Source organism: Augochlora pura, chromosome 3 (assembly GCF_028453695.1).
Source record: "Augochlora pura isolate Apur16 chromosome 3, APUR_v2.2.1, whole genome shotgun sequence".
Taxonomy (NCBI): Eukaryota; Metazoa; Arthropoda; class Insecta; order Hymenoptera; family Halictidae; genus Augochlora; species Augochlora pura.
The window spans coordinates 25,354,494-25,375,080 of record NC_135774.1 but is presented as its reverse complement, the minus strand read 5'-3'; the positions used below and the strand labels follow the sequence as shown (position 1 = coordinate 25,375,080).

The following is a 20,587-nucleotide window of genomic DNA, read 5'->3' as shown; positions in this document are numbered from 1 at the left end:
ACAGGCAGACCAAATCTGCTACTCGGTACTCTGTGTGTTCTCTTACTTGGCCGCCGGGTTGGAGCAACGGAAACAGCCTAACCAGCAATCGCAACCCCAGCAGCAACTACAGCAACACTTGCAACAGCAAATGCAACAACTTCAACATCAGCAACAGCAACACCAACAACAACAACAGCAGCAGCAACAACAACACCAGCAACCTCAACAACATCCGCAACAACAGCAACATCCTCAACAACAGCATCAATCACAGCAACGCCAACATCCCCCCCAACAACAGCATCCGTCGCAACAACGTCAACATTCTCAACAACAGCAACACCATCCATCACAGCAAGGCCAACAACCCCAGCAGAGACAACCGCAACAGCATCAACAGCCTCCGCATCCTCAGCAGAGGCAACAGCAACATCAACAGCCTCCGCATCCACAGCAGAGGCAACAACAACATCAACAGCCTCCGCATCCACAGCAGAGGCAACAACAACAACAGCAACAGCCTCTGCATCCTCAGCAGTATCAGCAACGATCTCAGCACCTAGATCATCAGCAACGCCAGCACCAACAGCAACAGCCGCCGAACTCAGGTAGCAACATCGCTCCGAATCATCAGAAACAAAAAACCTCGCACTTCGACACACATACGAAACAACACTGACACAGAGGCAGACACTCGCTCCCATTTGTGCATAATTACAATAAGTGTGCCCCCTACGCTTGCCTACCCTGGGTGTAAGTATCATTCCTAAACTGTATGTCCCGTGATCCAACTGGAGCTCCGAATCGCCCGTTTCTAGACGCAAGCTCCACCATAAGCCACAAATATTCCTCCCACGAATATCTTTTCGACTCGTCCATATTGTTTATTACTTTTGCACAAATACTTTGGAACTGTTCGTAAAAATACATTCTAGATCCTACCAGAAATTATTTGGGCTCCTCTCACGAATATTTATCTTTCATTGCCAGTCTGAAACGGTATAATGAAATTATTTAAAAAATTATTTATTTATCTAAATTTTATAATAAATTATAAAATCGATAGATCATTCAAAGTTCAAGCGTTCTCAAAGAACCGTGGAAACGGGCCTTAACAGGAGCTCCAGGATGAAAGCGAGATCTTCTATCTCGCGGAACTCAGAATCGCTCGTAAAACTATGCCCAGTATCATCCTCACGCTATCCCAGAGAGTCAGCACTAAGTCTCTTCTAGTATGTGTGGAAAGAAACTGTTGGACCTCTACGCGAGAAGGCATTGAATGAAAGCGCGCTGAGATTCGTGAAAACGGGACCTGTGGCGAGCATAGAGATCGATATGAAGGGCGGCACGTGGTCCGTACGGTGTTGCGGAATTTTCTGGCCGAACTGTGACGCGTTAACCATTTTAACCTGACGTTTAAATTATTGATTTAATACGGACGTGGATTTCGAAGCAGAACTTTAGAAACAAGTAGAAAATGAAACTGTAGTCATCAAACGTTGCAGTAAAACCTCAAGAAATATTAAAAAATTATAGTCAAATTATGATCGAAACTAGCTGTCTCGTGTGCATTTAGTGCTACACGTTTGTGTCTATTTCTGTAATAGACTCACAGTTTGGTCTAAAGTCTGAAAACATCCTTACGGACTCGTGAAACCGGCAGAAAACGATTCTCCGATCAAAGACGAACAAAGAAGATCCGATTATCTCGGACACGAAATTTCTGTCGCCATCGTTTGGGCCCGTTTTTAATCGGACGATCGTCTGAGATCGGTTTCCACGAGGAATCACGCGCCGCCCGGATGAAATTCGTTACAATTCGGTGAAATTGGCAGAGAACCAGACCAGCGAAACGAAAATAAAACGAAAAAAGCGGAACACGAAAAAAATTGGCGGAATCGATTCGACACAATCGCGGTAATTATTTGCAAAGCGGGAGTTGTTACGTGTGCAAATAAACGAGAAAAAAAAAGCAAACGGAAGTGAAATACGATCAGCGACGATCGCGTCCGATCGATCGAACATCGAAAAACAAACAAGAATATAATAATGCTGAAAGAGCAGACGAAGACGATCTACTACGAGTACTTGCAGACTATTTGCATTGTATTGTATATTTAGAGACAACACGAATACGGATTTCGAGTGGTATAATAATAGAGAGAGAAATAACAAAAAAAAAAAAAAGTAAAACAAGTAATCGAACCGCGTACAGAGAGTTCTAGGCGTTTTAAATCTTCTGAAAAGCCGGATTCGTCCGCGTACGTTCTCTAGAGATGTTTCCTTCTATGATAATGTCAGTCGTGTGCACGTGTAGAGACGATGTTGTGATCCATTATCCAGTTCTACCGACAAGTATACTTCCCCGAGAACTTGCTTTCTTCGAGGGGATCCCCGATTTCCCGTCTCCCAATTCCCTGCCCTACCCCCTCCCCCTAGCTCCTATCGGAAAAAATCGGAAAACCAGAGGAAAACGAAAACGAATGGCAGAAAAATCGGTTCGCGATCGAATCTCGTTGAGAGACACGAGAGGCTGTCGGGATCGAGTCTATTTCGTCGTCTGGAAGTGTTTTCTATGAATAGCACGTAAAGCAATTCTGAGATACAATAATAACGTTAATTACCATAATCGGAGGAACAATTTTGTATAAAATACATCGAAACAGACTGTAACTGTGATCGTCTAATTTGATGGAGATGAAAATGCTATTTAATTTCGTATGCGGTCGCATGAAATAGCTGGTGTATATTGAATAGGATCGATGCAATAGATAACCTCTCTCTATCACCTTCTATCTCTCTCTCTCTCTCTCTCTTTTTTTCTCTGTCTCTGCCTCTGTCTCTACCTCTCTTTCTCTTTCTTTCTCTCCCCCACTCTCCTTTTCCCTGTTGATTTCATTTGCGCGGTTGCTGTCCCGGGAATTGATGATCAAAATGGAACGCGTTGATAGATCAACGCCATTCCAAATTTTCAAATATTATGTAATCATTTAATCGATCACAGCAATATCAATTTCTAGTCAAGAAATAACGGTTGTTAAATGAATCCAAGGGAAAAGGAAATTTCGTGCGAAAGTTCCAATGAGAATTTCTCTTGATTGTTTGTATCTTGATCGACACGAGCGTCTACGTTTTATTACGAACAATGTAGACTGTACGTTTGTAATGTCGAGAGAGTCGAGATTTTTCGGTTTTTTTTCCCGCCGAGCAGCAGACCGCAATTTTTCAAGTTCGTTCGGCACAGTTTTCCACGGATTTGTCGGAGACAAGCCGGAAAGGTTGAAACACATAAAAGACTTTGGAACCTCCATTATCATTGTTCTCCCGACACCTGTCGTCCATCATGTCTGTCATCTCATCTATCAAAAGTTGGAGGCCAATGTTTACTAAGTACCACTACATCATTTTCAATTGACTGTTTGATTTTGTATTACAGATTTTACGTTTAAGCAGCAATCGTAGTCTCCTGTATAGACTGTAATGGTAAAAGTGGACTCAAACTTGTGATAGTCGACGCTAATTATTGCTTTGTGCACGCTGCTGCTCAGAAATCACGGTACCACAATTATTTCGGAAATTCGATCGATTTGTTCCCTTTCTATTTATTACATAAATTGTACACTGTCGACCTAAAGTTTGTAATCCGAGACTCGCGCTAGTCCGGAATCTTGTATAAACGTTCACGGTTTACTTACACAAACTTGAAAGAAAGATTCGACCGTAGACCATGTCACCGGATGGTAATAAAACAATTGGTTCAAACTCTCGGTCGACAATTCGAACTTTCCTGATCAGCAGCGTTCCCGACAAACATTTTCTACAAGTATTATAGTTCCCCTTCGAAGAGCTCGGGGCTTCTTCTATAATAGTTTTCGTCTGTGATCACGAATTTCCTAGATGTAAAGAATTAGACTTCTAATTAACGCTTAAGTTCGACCCTCGCGCGTGTACGATAGGAGGCTTCACGATCGAATCGCATATGTACTTACGTAGATCCCGAGCGATCCAAAGAAATTCTGCAAAATGTCCCCCCTTGCGCTCTGCAACAGAAGGAGAAAAAAAAAATAAATCATCACATATCTCGCCCGTCAGAGAAATCACCGCAATATTCTTTTTCTTGGCCTCTACCGCTCGTTCAAATCGGTCACCAAAATGGCGGACGCGTTCCTCCACTTCCGTCGATACTGAAGATCTCGTTAATGTACGAGCAACATTTTCAGATGCACGAAATTCTACCGATTCCTGGAAAATATTCAATAAGAATCTTCTTTTCAACTATAAATATTCGTAAATGTTATTTGCTTCCTATATTCGGAATTTGTCAGATTAAATCTTCGGAAGTGCGATCTACGCCTCCGCCATTAACCGAATCACTTCGAAAACAAGACAGGAGAGCAAGGCTTCGACGAACGAATGATTGAACGAATTTTCTGTTCGCAATATCGTTTGATAAATATTTTTGTTCGCGATTTGGTTCCACGAAGGACAGAGATATCGTTTGTAATATATTCGCTCCGTGATTCGAATCGAGAAACGAGAGACGGGTAGAACGATATCTAAGGGGGACGTAGGACATAGAGAAACGATCGTCGACGATTCGTCGTAGGAAACGTTATCGACTTGTTTCTAACGAGATGAGAGAAAAATGATGATTAACGAGAGACCAACAGCTGCGTTTCGAGCCGAGGGGAATAGCCGAGATTCCGTCTCGCTCCGGAAGTTTCACCGATATACCTCTGACTTCTTGAGACTCTCTCATTGCCTACCGCCCACACTGTTAGCAGTTCCTGTTTAGCGCTTGGACAATGTTTTAGCGAGATCATTGTCGTTTCGTCGGGACGAACGTTCGTCTCGGACTACTGTTAGAGTTCCACTGGATCAGGCTCGATACATTCAAGTGTATAGTAACTCAGCAATGTAGGCGCCTTATATCCAAATAAATACTTGTAGATTTGACCGTTGCTGTTCATATTCCCCTCCACTCCATATTCTTACGATTGTTACACTTTAACAACAGGGCTGCTTTAAAATGTCGTAGCCTTGTGAAAAAAATCGCAGCCTAGTTCATCATTTTTTAAAATAAAAAGGACGGATCGAACTTCATTTAAGTACAAAGCAGTATCAGCGAAAAAAATTTTATAAAGTCCGTGCATTTCGTCAAACTTGACAATTTTCAATAAAGTATTCTTATTAATACAATACTGTTTTCCGATAAAAATTTAAACTTTAAAAGAAGGTACCGACAGTAAATACGAGCTTGCTCACGCCTGCACCGAACAAACCGGACAATTGATTTCGTAATCTCAACGAGGTGCTCATTAATCTCTATTGATTAATGAACAGCATCCGTGCATCGTTTTTAAACGAGGCAGGCTGGCATCAATGGTTATATTAATTAATAAACTTCGTGTTTACATTAATTTTGATCGATATCTTATCAATTACAATAAATGTGCAATACATGTGGATACAATTTGCTTAATTGCTCGAGACTACATTAATGTCTATGAAACTACATAAAACAATAATCAAGCAATTGCGAATGATATATTAAAAGAGAACTTAATACTCGTTATGAAGGTGTACTTAGAATAATTATTAATCGATATTGTTTTCGTATGGAAGAATTCCTTTATATAGGTTATACAAATTCCTTTAGTTTGTCAGTAGCAATAAAAATCACCGATACGATCTGCAGACGAAAACAACATAATTCGTAAGCATCAAAGGCTTCTCAATTAGCGTCCCACGGAGAATGGTGCATCGTGTACCGCGGTGCAGTTGCAGTTCACCAATGAAGTTCATCGAGTGCGTAGTTACCGTTAAACGTCTTTGATCGAGCACGTAAGACAAATTTTACGTTGAATCATTTTAATTATTTAATTAATTACGAAATCATCGTAGACATTTACGTTTATCTTTCTATTCTGCCGAAATAAAAATATCCTCTCCAATTTTTTACTAAACAGACTTCTTGCAATGCAATTATAACATTCGAAACGTTAAAACAATATTTTTACATTTTATATTTCTTTCTAACAAACATAGTAATCAAACAATTGATAGATACACAATACTGCTTATAAATAAATTCTACAAACATGTTGCACGTTTTAAATACGCAATACCGTTGGCCAGAAAAATTCGTAGACAGTTTTCAGACATTCACAGAGCCGCGTAGACACGGTTTAAAAAGTAGATAGTTATGCATCTTCTTAAAAGAGGCCGTTTTCTAACTACATCGTCTAGTTCGACAAATTGAGACAGTTGTAGAAAATAGTTGAAACGAAACAGGTATTTATACAAAACAAGAGACATCGAAACATAGTCTAGATCGGAATAGATCGCAGACAGGATGTTAGAGATCTCGCAAACAGCATTAATTGTCGAGGACGTATCAGACTGAAGGCTAGGTATGGGTTTACCGCGACGGTGTCGGATTTCCGGTCGGACCAGTCCGATGAATTCTTTTTCACTGATCCTGGTTTTTACCTATCAGTTTCTAGACTTATAAGCGCGACCTTAATACAGCGGTCTCGTCGAACAGTCGCGATTTGGTCGTGATATTGTCAGGATGGACCGTTGGACAGGTAAAGTGGCAGTGGTTACCGGCGCCAGCTCCGGAATCGGAGCCGCCATTGCGAAACAACTCGTACGAAATGGTGAGCAATAATATATTATTACATACTCTGTCGACGTCGAAAAAAAATTCGAATTCTCTACATTAATTGCAAGAGGATTAGGATTACAAAGAATTAGCCACTAATGTTTTCGAATCATCCCTTTTAAATCGAAATCGTCCTTTTTCAATAATTAAGCATCAAATTAACACAAAATTGTTTCCTAAGATTTGAAAATTATTTTTTATATTAATCTATTGCATCCTCCTATTTTTCTTAGGACTCGCTAATTACCTTAAAATGTATTTAATGTAAAATGTAATTACTGCACTATCTCTGTCGCGCGAATCGAAAGCTATTCCGAGAAAGCAGAAAGGAAAAAATTATAGAGAAGAAGTTTAAAAATATTCCAGAGACTGTTAAATTTAATTGAGTTGGTTTGCTCGAACAACTATCGACGAAGATTGCAATTTGTTGAAGGAATGACGGTAGCAGGGCTAGCTCGAAGAGTCGACAAGATGAAGGAGCTCGCAGAGAGTCTCGAAGACTGTCCCGGAAAGCTCCACCCTGTCGAATGCGACGTATCGAAAGAGGAAAGTGTTGTTTCTGCTTTCGCGTGGGTACAGGAGAACTTGGGGTGTGTGAACGTGTTGGTGAATAACGCCGGAATTACGAAAGAATCCTCTTTAATAGGTAAATCCGCCGCATCCTCCTATTAGATTACACCGATATATATCTTGTTCACTAATCTGTTTATTGAAACAGACTCAGTAATTTATATGACAAAAACCACTATTATTACAGATGGGAATGTGGAGGATTGGCGCGCGGTTCTCGAAGTAAACGTGCTGGGTATGTGCATTTGCACGCGAGAAGCTGTTCGAATGATGAGAGAAGAAGGTGGAGAGGGTGTCGTAATTAACGTGAACAGTCTGGCTGCAGAACGAGTCCCTTTTATCCCTGGATTTTCCATTTATCCAGCCTCGAAAAGGTCTATTGCTGCATTGGCTCAGACTTTGAGACACGAGCTCACTGGAACCCGAATACGAGTCACGGTAATGCCGCAACCTTTGATCCCTGTATCATTCAGTTACCTTTTGAGTAACATTTTATAAATTGCATACAGTCGTCAATAATGAATAATTCAGTCGTTAATAATAATTTCGGAAAATGCGAACGAAAATGCTAATTGAACAAGATTAAGGAGATATACTGCTCTTGAATTCATAAAAACACATTCTCCCACAGGGTATCAGTCCAGGACTTGTCGCGACAGAGCTCATGGTATCCTATAGCACATACTCCGAAGAAGCTTTAGCAACGCTTCCGACATTAGATCCAGACGATGTGGCCGCAGCAGCAGTTTACATTTTATCATGTAACCCTCACGTTGTTGTAAGTACTTAGCAAAGTTCTCAATTAAAAATAAATCCTGGTTAATTGAATTCAGCATACGATTCTGATTAAAGTTGTCAAAGCCACGAGCAATATGAGATGCCATTTTCAGGTTCAGGACATCGTGTTGCGGCCCCTTGGCGAATCCTGGTAATGAAGTACCAATCATGCTGCTATTATAATGTTTCTCTATGCGATTTATTACTTTAGCTGCCGTAACTGCAATCAGAATTATTATGATAATATCTAAACGTTACTAACGATTGCCTTGTAAAATTCTAGTTATCAGCGAAATAACACTGTAAGCGAGACGTTTCAATAAAGAACTCTCTAATCTATAATATAATCAGTTTATATATAAAATAACTTTTACTCTCTCCTATACATCGGTGAAGCCAATTAACAGAGCGAAGTTCGCCCGCTATCGTTGTCTCTGTTAGTTTGTTACACCTATATGGTAATTAACAGTATCTTCGAGATAGGTCGAATGATGTAACCTATCGTCTGATTTTGTTATGACGAAAATAAACGTTATCTCGGTCGTAACATTTTCGAATCCCAATGGAGATATTCGATTTGGCGGAGAAGAAAAAAGCGTTGGCGCCACCGGAACAACGTTACCAACAACCGCTACGGGAAGTAATTAAAGTAAGCTTACAATACTCTTGCTGCATTCTCAAGTGCAAATGCATTCTCACGTTTAAATGGCCTGTGCAACATTTCCACATACCGATTAAAACTGTAGAAACATAAAAAAAAAATTACATTAAAACATTAAAAAAATTAAACATACATTATTCTGCAAGGCCATTGCACCCTCATATATCCGGTTAACAGATGAAAATCAAAATAATATTAGGGCTTCAAAGTACGAATTAATATGTAGCTGAGGGAACTATGGACAGATTACAAACCGCCCTCCAAAAGCGAAGAAATGCGAGAAGCAAGGAATCTATACAAGCAAGCCCAAAGGGTAGTCCTTCTAGGGGATACTCATCCGAGTGTAATGAGGATGATCACGAAAGGGCTCTATTTGCAGCCGCGGTTTCATGGCTTTTACGGTCTGATCGCCGAGACGTATCGTTGCGATGGTATTCTCAAATATTCGCAACGCTTCTCCCAGACCTAGACTGATACCTTCAATCATGTTAGGAAGCCTGTCGACAATTCTATCGCACTACTACAGGTGGTTGTACCGTTTAAGGAAAATGGTCGAAAGCTATACACAGCTACGAGAAGGGAAGACAGGTGACAAAGTTTGATGCCACGATATCAATCAATGAGGCAAGCCTGCTATACAATGATGAATTGATATATTGCTATACGAAACGAGGAAATTGGTACTACGACAACATGCGACTGTGGGAGGCTTTGTGCGACTACGAACAAGTCTTCCAGTTGAAGTCATCCACCGTATGCCGAATGGATGCACAGGTGCACCCTTTACTGTTTTTACTCCAATGATACCGTATCAATAGTAATTTGTGGGACGAATGACGCGATGGTTTTGTCAACAGGAAAAGCTCCTAGACGTTCTGCGTAAGCTCGACAAGTACGAATTGTTCCTCCGTTATTGGAACAATTTCGCACGCACCACTACTGATGGCGAACGGTTGTCCACTCTTCTAACGATGTACGCCGATTACAAAATCCATTTAAATGACATGGGGATGGCCAGACGCATGTTGACAAAGGCTCTTGAGCTGAAAAAGACAAACGAACGCGCCCAGGAGTTGTTGCAAGTTTGTACCATTTCCAACAAAGACAAGGCTCTACTTTCATCGATTTGTTATACTACAGATTGTGTACGATAACGGCGACTGGCTCATGACTTCCACGTTATTATGGTGCATGCACGGTTACTATGATAAGGCTTTAGTCACCATGGACATGGCGCTAGATTGCAACCCGTACAACCCGGGATTCACTATGTTGAAAGCGGTTGTTTTACGATTATCCGGACGATTGGACGCTGCAGCTACCTGGTTGCGAAGCATTAGTCGGAACTTATCCAAAATGGTAGACCCTATTTCGAAGGATGAGGAGTTGATGTTGGGAAAGCTTACAGTTCACGAAGCGAGGACACAGATGATCAAACAGTGGCACATGATACAGTAAGAAATCTAAAGTATCTTCACTAAACAGAGATTCCATAAATTAATTATTACCATACTGATGTAAAACTAAAAATGCTTTAAAAACCCGAAAAGTCTTCATTGATAGCATAAAAACTCTAGAGCCTAGAGTAACTTTTAAATTTTTACTAAAATCAAACAAAACAATATAATGTTCCTGCCACTCTTTCCATTTTCATTTGGGTAGAAAGTAACGCTGCGCTTAAATTTGTTTAATTTATAATTATCGCGGTAATAAACGCTAATTTAAACTTAATGAGTAGGGCAAGCGAATTGCTAAGGCAGTTCTTGAACCCCAAAAAATACATTGACTACGACATTTAATTATGTACTCTATGGTCAGGAACCGATGCACTAAATTATACTGATCTTGATATCGATTATCTTCGGTAATGTGCTAACTACATTAGTCTAATTAGAGTTCAAAGTTCGAAATCTAATCAAAATAAAAAATGTCATTTATTATTGATGGCATAATAAATGAAAAAATTACAGAACACACTACGTAAAATAGTTCAGACTAGCTCGATATGAAAATGGTTCGAAATAACGTAAAAACAAACGAGACTATAAAATGCTATTATATAAATGAATGTTACGGTAGATAATTGATGCATTTTATGCACAAATAACGCATAGAAATCAACATTGTAAAATATAAATCTCGAGGAAAAATTGTTCAGAATTTTGGTCATGGCGAAAAATCATGTACTTCTGAATCTCCTTTTACGCGGTAAAAAATGTATTAAAAACCGTATACAAATGAATAAAAGTTAATTAAGGGAACATATAAAATTACATAAAGCATATGGAAAAAAGAAATTCATTAGATATCTATGTAAAAACTATTAGTGTAAAAAGAAAGGCAGAGATAATGAACGTTCTATTATATTTTTACACGAACCTGTAATTTGTATAATAAATTCGATGAATCGTTTGTAGATACGAGAAGGCGATCCAGTATATGTTGCAGGATAACTTGGAGTCTGCGGCACACATTATTTACAAGTGTAAATTAACTAAATTCGCACCAGAGGCGCACGTGCTCCTTGGCGACTGCTTCCTAAGACGCGGGGAGTTAGATTTGGCGCTAGAGTCGTACCTAAAGTATCGAACAGTGGCGCAAGAATCGCAACATTCTATGCAGGATATGGATGTGATCCAACGAATAATCGATATATTGAACAAGGACGCAGAAAAGGCAATAAGATGCGGCCGTTCGAAGAAAGCGGTCGAACTGTCCGATCAAGTGATCCAGATGCTTAACGAAAATCAATTAGCTTTGAATAAATTAGGAGTGCAACGAGGCCAGGCACTTTTGAACAAGACTCGCGGTATCGTGCAGTTGAATCAGGTCTTGAAAAAGAAAAATACCCAATGTTGCGAAACCGCCGCCGAGAGTTTGCTGTTCCTTCGAGAACCAAACGATACAGGATTGTATCGAACATTTTATGGGGATCGTCCTATCGAAGAGACGATCGATCGATTTACACCGAAACGAAAACTCCCGCGATCTTTGAAAATACTTATGCAATATTCTTGATCGTTTCTTAATATTTCTTCAAATTCTAAGTAGCTTTATGCAAATATACAGCATGTTTCTCAATTGCATATTAGTTCATAAGACTGAAACTGAATTAATGCGGCTTATTCCTTTTTATATGCCATATCGTCTGCCTTTTCTAATTAATTAACGTTAAAGTGTTAAAGATATCAGCCCGGAGCTTATATCTTGTCGGATGTGAAAATTTTACACGTAAACTTCTGATGCAATACGTGTTACGTCTTACACAGCTTCGGCATAAGTATCATTTTTATGATGAACTATAATGAACTGTGAATACTTTCGCATATCTTCAATTATATTTATGCATATATTTTTGTATGGAACCTAACTAAGTTTGGACATTGTACACCCCCTTCCTAGATTAAGAATGATAAAAAATGGATTATACTTCTTTTGTAAAACTGATGATTAAAATTAGTACTTGATTTAAATAAAGATTTGAGAGAAACTACTTGTATATCTATTATTTCTAAAATCGTCATTAAAACAATAAAAAATAGAGAAAATTTACTTTTAAAAAATCAGTTGCAGCATAAGGCATCACCTAGTAGTAATTTCAATTATTGTTTTCTAAAACGGGTCTACACGCTCTTTTACGTCTGCTTAAGCGAATGAAGACATATCTCTATTCTTAAGAACTTGCGTGAAGAGGTAATTAATTTAAAAAACAAGTCCAAGATCGTATGCAAACCTACACAGTTCTTTTTTTTTTGCAAGCTCATTTCATCCATCTTTTTCCTTATGAAATAAGAAAAAATTCGCAGAGATTCAAAGACAACAACAGATTATAGAGAAAAATACGGTTATCTTCGATTAATTTCTTCAGTAAATGTGTGCACAAACGTGATTTATATTCTCGTAAATAAGGTAATATCGTTTTGAACGTATCGTGATGGGTGGATGTATTGCGGGCCGGTAAAATATCTCCGCCTTGAAGATTAACACATGACCTCGGTAATCTTGGGCCACAATTTCAATTTGGTATAAAAAGCTCCGGCGAACCATCGAAAAATGCAGATCGATTCCGCAATAGTTGCACTCTTCATTCGCTCTTGTGCTCAATAAGCAAACAATTTTAACAAATACCATGGAAATGAAAATGTGGTCCGAAAAAGTTGCCCTAATCACCGGCGCCAGCTCCGGCTTAGGCAGATCGTTGATCGAGGCGATGGTCACCAAAGGTATGAAAGTCGTGGCCATTGCTCCCTCCGTTGATGTTATAAAGGTACTATTTCATTTTCTTCATGTCTTACTTTCTTCCATGTATCTTCTTGCTAAAAACTTGCTTTCATTCTCAAAGGACCTCGTTGATGAATTGAAGAACAAACCTGGCAAGCTCTACACTCTTCCATGCGATCTGACTAGTCAGGACGACATCATGCGCCTTATGGAATGGATTGAGAAGAACTTGGGAGCTGTGGATATCTTAGTCAACAATGCCGCCATCAACTTGAAATTGACGATGCAAAACAGTGACATGGAGGACTGGAAGAAAATATTGGACGTGAATCTCTTGGGACTCACATGTATGACCAAGGAGGTCCTGAAGATGATGAAAAAGAAGGGTGAGTGTCTTCAATGTCCAGAGCACCTTACAACAGAAAATTACGAAGCATGCAAATCTGCAAGATGATGACAATGAAAAGTTTAGTTGACAAAATTTAAGTTCTTCCTTGTAACTATTGTGTTTCCAGGAATTGACAATGGTATGATCATGAACATCAACGACGCTTACTCGTGGAAGATGCTAATTGCCCGTGAACAGCTATGGTCCCCAGCATACATTGCCAGCAAAGCCGCGATGGCAGCGATGACTGAATATCTCCGTGCTGAATTAGCATTGCTCAAATCCAACATCAAGGTCATGGTGAGTATCGCAGTTCATCGTAATCCTATGTTCCTGATTCTAGATCCAGATGAATTATGAATATTTATTTCGAATTGCAGAATATCTCTTCTGGCATGATGGAATCCAACATGCCTGCTCAGTGGCTGAAAGAAAACCCAATGACAGCCTTAAATCCCAAGGACGTCGCAAACTGTATCCTCTTCGTACTGCAGACCCCAGAAAACTTGCTGATCAGGGATATGACCATCACACCCATCCGTGAAATGATGTAGAGACTCGAGGAGCAGGCTCCTTTTTATTATTCGGTTACTACATAAGATTATGCCAGACGATACTTTGTACATTTGCAAATAAACAACTTGCACAATACTTGTTTGGTAGTTTGAAGAATTCAATCGTATTCATGGTTGTGATATAAGGATTAGATTAATGATATTATACACTCGACTTAGACATGTTTATTTTATATTGTCGATTATTTAATTGACTATTTAGAAGTGAAGAGATTCGAATGGAGTTTTGCAAATAATTACATTAAAATTACAAAGAGGACTACATTTAAGTCTCAAAAATCTAATGATTTATACCTCTCTGTCACAGAAGATATCATTACTCGTGGTTCCAGAAGAAGAAAGACACTTTATTCACATGTACATTTTGAAACAATAATCGAAGCCCTTATAAAATGTATTTAAAAACAGCACCAAATGAAAATTTAAATTTAAACGATATAAGGTAAAACTAATCATACGCAATTCTTACTTTATTAATTAGTTATGCATCCAAGACCAGTAGAAGCTTATTCTTCTCTTGATTCAATGGATCATCCGAATGTTTTTACTAATAACAGAAGATTAATAGCATTATACTTCTTTCTCTTGATATCATGTTACTCACCTACTGATACAGATGTTCCAGAATCACTATAATCTTGTTAACTATTCTTTAATAATAAATAAATCACAATAAATTATATACTTTCTCCAGCTAAATTAAATTTAATCATTTTAGAAACAAAATTTTAAAAAAATAGAAGATCTCTAGTAAATTCTATGGAAAAAAAATGAAACTATTTCACTCTAGAATCTTTTGTCAAACACACAAAGTAAACTAAATACCAATGATACGATAAAAAAAAGAAGTACTTTAGAATAATACACATTAGTTGAGGAAAGGATTTCAGGAGATCCAAGAACATGTGAGTGGCAACAAAGCACATCGTTTATTGTTTCTTCCCAATTAGATATCAACGACTATGGAGCTCTGTAAAATCTCTATCATCGAGGAATAAAGAAAAAGAACGTAAATACCAAGATGTAACAATTAATCTTCTATTTGGTTGGGGAAAAATAATTGTTGGATGCTACCTTGGAAAGGTTAATACTACCAGAGAGAATGGTTTGGGGTGAGGCAGGGGGACAGATAATCAATCTGCCAAAAAATTCGAGCATGTTTTGTTTTGGGGGATTAAACTTTTTTTAAAGCTGAACGTAAAGAACATGAACGATTAGGTCAAACACACTTAAATATTCATTCGGACAGACAGCGTTGTATATCTGTTGTTATTTAAGTTAGTTTCTGAATGGTAGACGATATTCTGGTGAAAATCAAAAAGAGTGGGATTGTAGTGGACGTATATATATAAATATATAAACTGTTCTTTAGAAGAGATGCATGCAGAAAATATATGTGTATACGTGTTTGTGTAAGTATACCGAAGGGACGTCAGATATTAAACATGATCAAATACCTTACAGCGAGTGATCACATCCGTTTTTGTTCCGTGAAAAATGATATCCGACTATATCCTGTATTGATCCCGCTAAGTGCAAGTCCAAATCCCGTATCCGACCTAGGCGAGAAATCCGTGACAACCTATTTGAAGCATAAGCGAGGCTCATGCTCGATCAGACATTGACACACCGTAATCCAAATCCGGTTACAGATCCTGAGCATGAATCCTGAGAGCGTATCGTACCATATTCTCCGGTCAAAAGATCCAAGTGATCCATTTAACACCGATTCGGCGACTATATCCAGCCAATTTTTATTTTTCTATATATCCGTATCCAAATAATCCATCATGAACGCTAATATAATTCCGTCAGCATCCTAATCCCAACGCTTTTGCCGAATCCTGTCTTTTGTTTTATATATATTTTTTGTCCCGGGAGATCCTCTACAACTAGGGAGAGCCGCTCCTTGTTAATAGATGAAGGATTCCGTTTACATTTTTTTTATTCGAACGAATTATCCGAACGTTATCCTCTTGCGCGTTATAGTTTCCGACGATGATAGTTCGAGACTGGACACACGATCGATCAATAATGCAATCCAAGATCGAGATAGCCGAGAGAAGAACGGTTTGGAGACGAGGTTGACTCCCGAAGTAGAACGAAGGCTGTGAGCCAGGCTAGTTTATAGAAATCGCGACAGTTTTCCTTATGGGGACGCCCATAGACGCTCTCTCCGCCGTTTCTCCTTGGATCCTGAGGAATGCTAACCGCAGAACTTCCTATTATAGTGAACCCTCGTTGCACGAGTCAACGAGAAACGAAGAAGACTTGCTGAAGGAATCGTTCGTCCTCCTCTCGCGTTGGAACCAGTTCCCGTTTTCTCGTGTCTCGCGTTCTCGCCGATATATAGATGAATGAATGGATCTGGTTAACCGGATATCCTTCGGAAGAGAATCAGAGTTATTGTCTCAGCGACAAAACCGTAAATGTGATCCCGTTTACGAAAGCGAAAGCCAGAGCGCTTGCCGAAAACAAAATTTACGCAAACATGACATATTCCATTACCAGTTCCTGACGGTTCGGAAAACGTAAGAGAAAAAATACGAAAATCACTGTCCCAAAGAGCTGTTCGTACCGGAGTGTCGGCGTCACGATTTAATCATTTTTTCATTTAGTTCGTCAATCTTAAAAACACTGCTATATATGAACACGATTTGGAAAATATACTTTTGCTTTGTTTGCCCGGTAATGCGAGAAAGAAAACTACGGAACGATTTGTTTGAGAATCCTTGCAATGGATTTGCCAACGTTTTCTGATGAAAATCCAGCTAATTGGGAATCCTTGAATGAAATGGATCCCTTCTTTCATCCTGATATTCCTTTCCTGATCCTGAACTTCCTCTTGAAAGTATCCTTACTCTGTCTCATTATTTCCATTCCCATTTTTTTTATGTTTTAATCCTTTTATAATATATGCTCCATACAAAATCCATCCAAAACGCATTCCATCTCATCCCACCGTCAAGCGAATGTGTATTATATCCATCCAAGAAGCAAGATCGTGTCGATTTCAGTTTTTCATTCATTGTGTTATAATCCAATCCAATATACAAAAGAAGAAAAAATACATTAGTCCCTTATACAATATGCATTAATGTTATATATAAAATTTTATCATTGCAAATGAAACACCTGTGACTCACTGATGCTCGGGCACGCGGCAATTTTACGATAACAGCTGAACAAATGTTTTGCAAAACGATACTACGCAGGTATTCAATGCGAGTCCTTGGAACTTTAAAACCAAGCGGAGATCACGGTATTTATTTGCAATAATAATAGTCTCAAGAATACACGAAATCATTGTTTTCCTTCACCATTTCAAATATATCATAAATAATTTAAGAATGCATATTTTTGGTGTCAAATGAGCTCGGTAAAAAAATTATTCTTATCTCGAAAAGGAAAACGTTAACCGAGAAATGTGTGATGAATAGTATCTAAATTGATACATAAAGAATTATGTGTCCGTAAAAACACATTTCTCTAAATAAGTCGTGTATAACTTAAAATTTATTTCAGTATGGATATCTCACAGGATATATCCATACGGTTGTAACAGATATGTTATTTGTAATATTCGTAACAATAATATGTTCAGTTAGATTCTCTCATTTAGAAGCAGTACATAGTACATAGTTTCTTCTTCAAACCAGAAGTGTGCCCGATGATCGTCGTTAAAGAACACTTGAATACACGAAAATATAGTTTTAATCTGTTACCGAATTGAGTGAACAAGTAGAACGTACATAAGAAACGATAACTGTGAGAAAATTTCTTTTCCGAAAACAAAACTGGTTGCACGGTAATGAATTCTTTAGCAAAAAATAAATCTTTTTCACCTACGTTTATAAAATATTATGCCTTAATGAATACCATTCTGTAATGGATATCGATGTATAACATTCTCTAAGTATTATATTTTCAGCAGATGGAGTATGTTGTATTGTCATCATTATATAGTCAAATCGGAAATTAACTTTCGTGACAATTTGAACGACGATGAGCCGTGTAAACAACCTTGATGTATTTGTTTGTACACACGAGTTATCTGATAAAATGAATGCCTAATAGAATTGCCATTGTATTGTATACTTTTTGTTTGCAGATCATATATGCATATTAAAAATATGTACTTATTTTATTATAGCATTGCTTCCTTTTTTACATTTGCAGAATAATTTTGAACAATCGACAATAAAAAAGAAACAATATGTTAGCTTCGCAAATTGTTGTGACAAGCATTTTAGTATTAGAAGCTCGAATGAATTTTAGTTGTTAAATATGCTTAAAACTGTGCTGGTTTCAACACTGCAATTGTGAATAAATAAATGTAAAACGACAATCAAACGTAGTATTCACATTCAGTTAAGTATTCTCGTACATTTACCAATTATGATGCTGTGCAGTGCAATGAGAATGATCACATATTAATCCGTTAAGTAAGAACATTCACGCTGAACGTAGACAATATTGGTAACTATACAAAAAAAGATACTTATCTATGTGAATACCAATTAAACGACTGGTTATATTAGTCACTGCGTTCTAGGTTCTCATTCGTAATACTTCAAAATTGTTACACATTTCAAATGTACTTGTGGTGTCAAAATAAACTGTAAAATACAAAGGAATGTATTTTCTTTTTGTAACGTAAAAATAACTCTAATCAATGTACCATCAACAATAATATGTAATTAATACGAGCACGATTCCTCTTTATTTATGAAATGAGAAAATGACATTGTCACTTTATGCTAGTGTCCACTGTTAGAAAAAGTCTAGTCATTATTTTCAGTTTATTCAAGTAATTAACTTTCAAGTATGTCGTCATAAAATAATTAATTGTTAAATAAAACAATGAAACAGAAATAAATGACGAAATTATTAAGAAATAGTTTTGATATATGTATATATATATATATAAAACGAACCGTGCTCTAACTATACATTACATACAATACAATTACTAAATCCAAGCAACGTGAAGAGTAATAATTTCATAATTTGTACAAAATTGATTTGGATTGGAAGGTGTCTTTAAGTGAAATTCAAATCAGTAATAATGAAACATGGTAAAGCAAATATCGATAAGCTTTTTACTTATATTACCATGTGAAACATATACGTACACACTAGTCGTATGAACGAGATCTGGAGCGAGATCTTGATCGCGAGTAATTACGCCGTAATGGTGAATATGTGGGTGAACCACGACGCCGTGGACTGTAGCTTCGAGAATGACTTCGCCCTCTTTCTCTGTCTTCGCTGCGACCCCTATCACCACTGCTATGATCTTCTTTCACTCGGATATAGGCTACTTCACCCTACAAACCGAAAATAATTTTATAAAATCCATTCTTGTTCTCTTGTAATTAATCCTCCTACTGTAACTTACTTCATGGGACCTAAATCTGGAATCATCCAACTTCTTCACAGCATATTTCATGTCCTCATATCGTAAGAACTCAACAACCCCAGTACCATCTTTATAAACATCAGCAAAACATACATCACCAGCTTCGCGCATATGATCTTTTAAATCTTGCCAACTGCCAGATGGAGGTAGTCCAGTAACAAGTACTCTGTACTGAGATCTTCTTGCAGGAGGCCCACGACCTCGAGAATTGCTCATCTCACCTCGACCACCTCTTCCACTATCACCAGCCCCACGACCACCTCGGAAATTGTTACTAGGACCACCACCCCTTGGAAATTCAACCCTTAATCTATAACCATCGTAATCATATCCATCTCTTGCATGCACTGCATCTTCGGCATCCCTGTAAATAATATATTGGATATATTATTGTTTTATTTCATCTAGAATGTTCCAGCTTTCAATGGTCAAACAATATCATTAAATTCTAGGGATCTAAATAAATAATTATATATTATTACAGTTTACATAGACAGAATACATATAAATATGGCTATTTTGTCACAATAATTACAAATCTGTTACTGGTCCATATTTCATATTTTAATCATATCTTTTCAATAAAGCTTCAAGTTATGATTACATAACATTTTTTTCTTATTTCTACTCAAACAATATCTCGACAAAATTTGGCCCTTCTAATCTGAAACGTCCTATATATTTTTTACAAATATTTACTCAAAATACCAATATTTTTCTGTTTATAATCTTAACAAATCACAATTAATTTCAAAAAAATCAATAAAAACGATTTAAATTTCTGAAGACTACGATAATATAAAGAGCAAGACAAAGAATATCCTTGCTGAAAAACAAAAAGATAAGGCAGACAAGTAATTAGAATATTCAATAATAGGTAATATATACGGAAAGTTGATATTATTTACGAAATTGTAAATTTGTTGTGCATACCTTGGGTCGTCGAATTCGACGAACGCGAACGGCGGTCCTCTACGATTTTTTAAATCAACAAAGATAACTTTACCAAACTTGTAGAAAAGGTCCTGAATGTCTTTAGTTCTTATATCGGGTGGTAAATTACCCACGTAAATTCTGCATTCATTCCTGCCGCCGTGAGACATATTCACAGCTCTGGTTACCGTTCAACGTTTATGAGACGCGTATAAAAACACTTGAAAACAATATTTAATCGTCCCAAAAATCTCACACTACCTCTATTGATGAAACAAACAAGATGGAGGTACCGGTCGTGGGGAAGCGTGATCACGAAAGGCACAGAAAATCAAGAACGCTAAACGAATGCGAACGAACCTATCAGACATTTTTGTGCCACTGACGACCA

At 37.8% G+C, this 20,587-nt stretch overlaps 4 protein-coding genes across 16 annotated transcripts in view; 3 read left to right on the top strand and 1 right to left on the bottom strand.

Annotated features, from left to right (window-relative positions):
* Positions 1–4,938, top strand: part of Rab3-gef (Rab3 GDP-GTP exchange factor) — a 61,260-nt gene extending 56,322 nt beyond the window's left edge. For 9 of the 11 annotated variants that reach the window (XM_078177231.1, XM_078177233.1, XM_078177240.1 and 6 more), the window contains one exon: positions 5–4,938. In XM_078177231.1, the coding sequence (XP_078033357.1) occupies positions 5–661 (657 nt within the window). In that variant the 3' untranslated portion in view covers positions 662–4,938. The remainder of the gene's footprint in view (positions 1–4) is intronic. The other 2 variants (XM_078177234.1, XM_078177239.1) reach the window with 2 other exon arrangements.
* A 791-nt stretch (positions 4,939–5,729) lies between these two features.
* LOC144478873 (farnesol dehydrogenase-like) lies at positions 5,730–8,337 on the top strand. The gene is made up of 6 exons (XM_078197217.1): positions 5,730–5,826; positions 6,482–6,644; positions 7,083–7,295; positions 7,407–7,657; positions 7,851–7,997; positions 8,110–8,337. Exons 2-6 carry the CDS (start codon positions 6,557–6,559, stop codon positions 8,149–8,151), a joined length of 741 nt encoding a protein of 246 aa, XP_078053343.1. The 5' UTR covers positions 5,730–5,826; positions 6,482–6,556; the 3' UTR covers positions 8,152–8,337.
* Positions 8,338–12,786: 4,449 nt separating this feature from the next.
* On the top strand, positions 12,787–13,951 carry LOC144478942 (farnesol dehydrogenase-like). Its single transcript, XM_078197335.1, has 4 exons — positions 12,787–12,924; positions 13,000–13,264; positions 13,394–13,566; positions 13,647–13,951. The coding sequence occupies exons 1-4, from the start codon at positions 12,787–12,789 to the stop codon at positions 13,818–13,820; spliced, it is 750 nt and encodes a 249-aa protein (XP_078053461.1). The 3' UTR covers positions 13,821–13,951.
* Positions 13,952–14,167: 216 nt separating this feature from the next.
* Positions 14,168–20,545, bottom strand: Sf2 (splicing factor 2). Of its 3 annotated transcripts, none has more exons than XM_078197334.1 (4): positions 20,327–20,545; positions 20,197–20,235; positions 19,243–19,627; positions 14,168–19,171 (listed from the first exon to the last, which is right to left on the bottom strand). In XM_078197334.1, the coding sequence occupies exons 1-4, from the start codon at positions 20,341–20,343 to the stop codon at positions 18,980–18,982; spliced, it is 633 nt and encodes a 210-aa protein (XP_078053460.1). In that variant the 5' UTR covers positions 20,344–20,545; the 3' UTR covers positions 14,168–18,979. The 3 variants fall into 3 exon arrangements, with proteins under 3 accessions (XP_078053460.1, XP_078053459.1, XP_078053458.1); XM_078197333.1 differs by having other exon boundaries at positions 14,168–18,460; positions 18,977–19,171; positions 20,197–20,539; XM_078197332.1 differs by having other exon boundaries at positions 20,197–20,538.
* Between the last annotated feature and the right edge of the window lie 42 nt (positions 20,546–20,587).